This window comes from Nansenia antarctica (genome assembly GCF_963989245.1).
Source record: "Nansenia antarctica genome assembly, chromosome: 4".
Lineage (NCBI taxonomy): Eukaryota > Metazoa > Chordata > Actinopteri > Argentiniformes > Microstomatidae > Nansenia > Nansenia antarctica.
Genome location: NC_137689.1, coordinates 75,339,949 through 75,344,948, shown reverse-complemented (window position 1 = coordinate 75,344,948; position 5,000 = coordinate 75,339,949). Strand labels below are relative to the sequence as shown.

General features: G+C 49.1%; 1 protein-coding gene across 1 annotated transcript in view; it reads right to left on the bottom strand.

Moving 5' to 3' along the window:
* The window catches only part of unc13bb (unc-13 homolog Bb (C. elegans)), a gene marked incomplete at both ends in the record, with an annotated part of 91,328 nt that overhangs the window by 40,369 nt on the left and 45,959 nt on the right, over positions 1 to 5,000 (bottom strand). Inside the window, 2 exons of the mRNA XM_080529724.1 lie at positions 1,294 to 1,409; positions 4,437 to 4,606. Of these exons, the coding sequence (XP_080385850.1) occupies positions 1,294 to 1,409; positions 4,437 to 4,606 (286 nt within the window). The remainder of the gene's footprint in view (positions 1 to 1,293; positions 1,410 to 4,436; positions 4,607 to 5,000) is intronic.

Sequence of the window (5,000 nt, the reverse complement as noted above, 5' to 3'; positions counted from 1 at the left end):
ATGATCTTCCGTGCAGGCGTGCACCCTGGATCAGCGGAGCTGGTGTGTTAAGTGTTCATGTGTTTTCATGTATGGTGTAGCTTACACAAGTCTGCCTTTCCACTTATATTTGTGAAACTAAGTAGCCTAAATGTGTTGCGACTGTGCTTACGGTGTTTTAATGGTGTTCGACACGAGTGTATTGTAGCAGTAGGGCTCAATTATTTGAAATTTGCGTTTTTTTTTATTTATTTTTTTACCTTTTCGGTTAACCGGAAAACCGCGGTTTTAGTCTTTGACGGTTTTTCGGTTTCAATAATTGGAAACCGTCCATCCCTAATACGTATATCAAAATATATATAATTTCATACTGACTGACATGAACCAAGGAGTAAACATTACCGTATACAGCCACGAGAGGGCGCTCTGGGCCGCTCTGGGCTTGTGACAACTATATGCTGCTCCTGTACCACTGAAGAAATCTAACTGAAACATTAACGGGAGCTTGGTGAACTTGTTTACTGGTAACTTCCTTGTTGTACTCGCTAGTTTGTTATGTTAATTTAGCCTATTCAGCCTCCCAGGTATGTTCTTTATGCTATTGTGTAGCTGAATAACTGTTAATGTGTTACGTTAACATACCGGACACCTATTCAGCCTGTTGTTCCGTGTTCTATTGTGTAGTTGAATAACTTGCCTTTCCAGATTAAATGTCTGTTCTTGGTCTTGGATTTTGTGAAATACATTTCTAAATAAATGCGACTTATAGTCCAGTGCGACTTATATATGTTTTTTCCTCTTCATGATGCATTTTTTGACTGATGCGACTTATAGTCCGGAAAATACGGTAATACAGCATGTCATACAGGTAATACAGCATGTCATTGCACAGTAGATAGAAATACTGTATGGCCTTCCCTAACTGACATTTGGTGTCCAAGTTGCTGTTTAAAACTCACTCACTGACAAAGAGCTCCGGAACACTCAACACTTGTTTTATGTGGTGTTCTACCTAGCAACAACACATTGATTGGCTACAAAATGAAGTATTGTGCTGGTTTTAGACGTTAACAGAGACGTTTAACACTAGGACAGCCGTGTCTACGTTACCTACTATAAGAGCCACCCCGGGGGTCACATGACCATATACTTTACAATGGGAAGCTGCTACTTACACACAACGACCACTAGTTGGCGCGTCTTGTAAATTAGCCTGCCTCCTACACAGAAACACTGCACAATAGCTTTATCTTATCCTAAAAATGTAAGGATTCTGGGTGGTAGAACACACATATCTAGGAAAAGTGTTCTCACCTCATGCAGGCAGGTGTACTGGACATGGTACGGTGCGACTTTCTCCTCTCCCTTGATCTCCACGCTGATCTGCAGACGGATGGCACCAGACACCGCCGACTTATCTGTCCTCTTCTCTGTAAGACAGACAGAACGACAGACAGACAGATAGACAGACACAACGACAGAGAGACAGACAGACAGAAAGACAGACACAACGACAGACAGAGAGACAGACAGAGAGACAGAAAGACAGATAGACAGAGAGAAAGAAGGATAGAAAGACAGATAGATAGAAAGACAGAGAAAGACAGATAGACAGACACAACGACAGACAGACACAACGACAGACAGAGAGACAGAAAGACAGATAGACAGAGAGAGAGAAAGAAAGACAGAGAGAGAGAGAAAGAAACAGACAAATAACAAATTGTAAGTATTTAGTGATGCTAAAACTGTTGTTTGTTATATTGAGTGGGCTCTTCAACACTTAAACTTTCGTAATAAAAAAACAGATTGTTATTATTTTATTATTTTAAAGAAGCTTTTCGGTTATTTGCGCCACTTGAGAATTGCCGAGATGTGGACCTTTTCACCAGACCGCGTCCCAAACGTCTGACAACCTTCAATGACCCTGACCTGTCAGCCCTCAGCCATGGAGCCATTCTGGTTAACCTGTCATCAACAGCAGCTACACACTCTTACTGACTACACACTCTTACTGTCACAGGTCTGTTAGATCCACTCTGCTTCCAGGTGTGTGTTACACGAACAGGTGTGTGTTACACTAACAGGGTCTACTTCCTGTCTGTGGTGTGACAGTAGCTGGTTGGTTGTGAGGATTAGTTCTTCCTGACTTGAGCCCCCCCCCCCCCCCCCCCCCAAGACAGCTCACCCCGACTATTACCCCTGACAACCACCTTATTACCCCTGACAACCACGTTATTACAGTCATTTGTACGTGTCGCCAGAGCGCTCGGTTTCCGACTGGAGCGTGCTACATAACAATCAGGGAGGCTGGAGGAGGAGGGGGGTGGGGAGGTGGAGGAGGAGAGAGAGAGAGAGAGAGAGGAGAGAGAGAGAGAGAAGGAGAACCAGAGAGAGAGGAGAGAGAGAGAGAGAGAGGAGAGAGAGAGAGTGAGAGAAGGAGAGAGAGAGAAGGAGAACCAGAGAGAGAGGAGAGAGAGAGAGAGAGAGAGAGAAGGAGAGAGAGAGAGAGGACAGAGAGAGAGAGAGAGAGAGAGAGAGGAGAGAGAGAAGGAGAGAGAGAAGGAGAGAGAGAAGGAGAGAGAAGGAGAGAGAGAAGGAGAGAGAGAGAGAAGGAGAACCAGAGAGAGAGAGAGAGAGAGACAGAGAGAGAGAGAAGGAGAGAGAGAGAGAGAGGAGAGAGAGAGAGGAGAGAGAGAGAGAGAGGAGAGAGAGGAGAGAGAGAGAAGGAGAGAGAGAGAGAAGGAGAACCAGAGAGAGAGAGAGAGAGAGAAGGAGAACCAGAGAGAGAGAGAGAGACAGAGAGAGAGAGAGAAGGAGAGAGAGAGAGAGAGGAGAGAGAGAGAGGAGAGAGAGAGAGAGAGAGGAGAGAGAGGAGAGAGAGAGAAGGAGAGAGAGAGAGAAGGAGAACCAGAGAGAGAGAGAGAGAAGGAGAACCAGAGAGAGAGAGAGAGAGAGAGAGAGGAGAGAGAGGAGAGAGAGAGAAGGAGAGAGAGAGAGAAGGAGAACCAGAGAGAGAGAGAGAAGGAGAGAGAGAAGGAAACGGGGGGAGAGGAAAGGGAAGAAGAAAGGCAGCTTGACAAGAGTACAATGCCTGAGGGGCAACTTAACAGCAGACACAGGGTTAGAGGGGGGGGGGGGGGTAGAGGGGGGAGGGCTCTCTCTCTCTCTCTCTCCTGACAAAGGCCCGCGCTCCCGCTCTGAACAGAGGCCCTGGGGAGGCCGAGGCACGGAGGGGATCTGAGGAGAGGCCGGGAGAGGAGCGCAGTGCAGGACCTATGTACTGTAGGGTGACAGTAGGGTAGGGGGCAGGGCTGGGGGCAGGGCCTATGTACTGTAGGGTACAGTAGGGTAGGGGGCAGGGCTGGGGGCAGGACCTATGTACTGTAGGGTACAGTAGGGTAGGGGGCAGGGGGGGGGCAGGACCTATGTACTGTAGGGTGACAGTAGGGTAGGGGGCAGGGCCTATGTACTGTAGGGTACAGTAGGGTAGGGGGCAGGGGGGGGCAGGGCCTATGTACTGTAGGGTACAGTAGGGTAGGGTACAGTATGGTAGGGGGCAGGGCCTATGTACTGTAGGGTACAGTAGGGTAGGGGGCAGGGGGGGGCAGGGCCTATGTACTGTAGGGTGACAGTAGGGTAGGGGGCAGGGCCTATGTACTGTAGGGTACAGTAGGGTAGGGGGCAGGGGGGGGCAGGGCCTATGTACTGTAGGGTACAGTAGGGTAGGGTACAGTATGGTAGGGGGCAGGGCCTATGTACTGTAGGGTGACAGTAGGGCTGGGGGCAGGGCCTATGTACTGTAGGGTACAGTAGGGTAGGGGGCAGGGGGGGGCAGGGCTGGGGGCAGGGGGGGGCAGGGCTGGGGGCAGGGGGGGGGGCAGGGCTGGGGGCAGGGCCTATGTACTGTAGGGTACAGTAGGGTAGGGGGCAGGGCTGGGGGCAGGGCCTATGTACTGTAGGGTGACAGTAGGGTAGGGGGCAGGGCTGGGGGCAGGGGGGGGCAGGGGGGGGGCAGGGCTGGCCTTCTCTCAAGGCTCCAGAGTTAACTAGGACTTTATTGACATGTTTTAATCTTTAGAATCAGAAACAGCTCAAAATATAATAACTTCCCTCATGTCACTACAACTTTATTTTCGGGCTGTGAGGTAAATGGACTGACTTACTGTATATAGACTGACTTATATAGCTATGCCTTGTTCCAAAGCGCTTTACAATGGCCTCTCATTCACACATTCACACAACAATGGCGGCAAGCTGCCATGCAAGGCGCCGGCCCGCTCACTGGGAGCAATTTGGGGTTCAGTGTCTTGCCCAAGGACACCTCGACATGTGTCCATCCGGGGTTCGAACCAACCAACGATTTGCCAACCTTGCGCTCATTAGACTCCAGGCTCGACCTCCTGTGCCACAGCTGCCACGTGTGTGTGTGTGTGTGTGTGTGTGGAGGTACTGACCCAGGTTGTACCAGACGTCCATCTCTCCGCTGAGCGTGCGGACCTCGATGATGCTCTGACCCAGGAAGTCGTCGCTCTCTCTCTTCAGGCGCTGCTTCACGCGGGACTTGATGTCGTCGTCCTCGTCCCACACGCGCACCTTGATGCGGTCGGACGAGTTGTGGCACTCGCTGGGGAGGGATAGTTATTATTATTATTATTATTATTATTATACTGTTATTGTCGCTCTGACGCTACTGTATCTAGGCCTACAGCTGTTGATTGTTGTTGTGTTCAAAAACATGGACTGTGTGTTCATCTAGTTATGTGTAGTTATGTGTTTTTAGCATGTCCTTGTTCTCTCAGCATGTTGTGATGTTATAAAAACGCAGTTAGACGTTCGTAGCGATGTGCCACTGTTAGCCGCTAGCGTCTTTTGCTGCGGTTTCATTAGAGTCACTATTCTCCCAATCTCTGTTTGAGGTGCACCAACATTCACATTTCAATGTATGACATCATTTGAAAGCTTACAATCTGTAGTTTCAGACTATGTAAAAAAATGAAAAATATCCAGACACCTCCAGA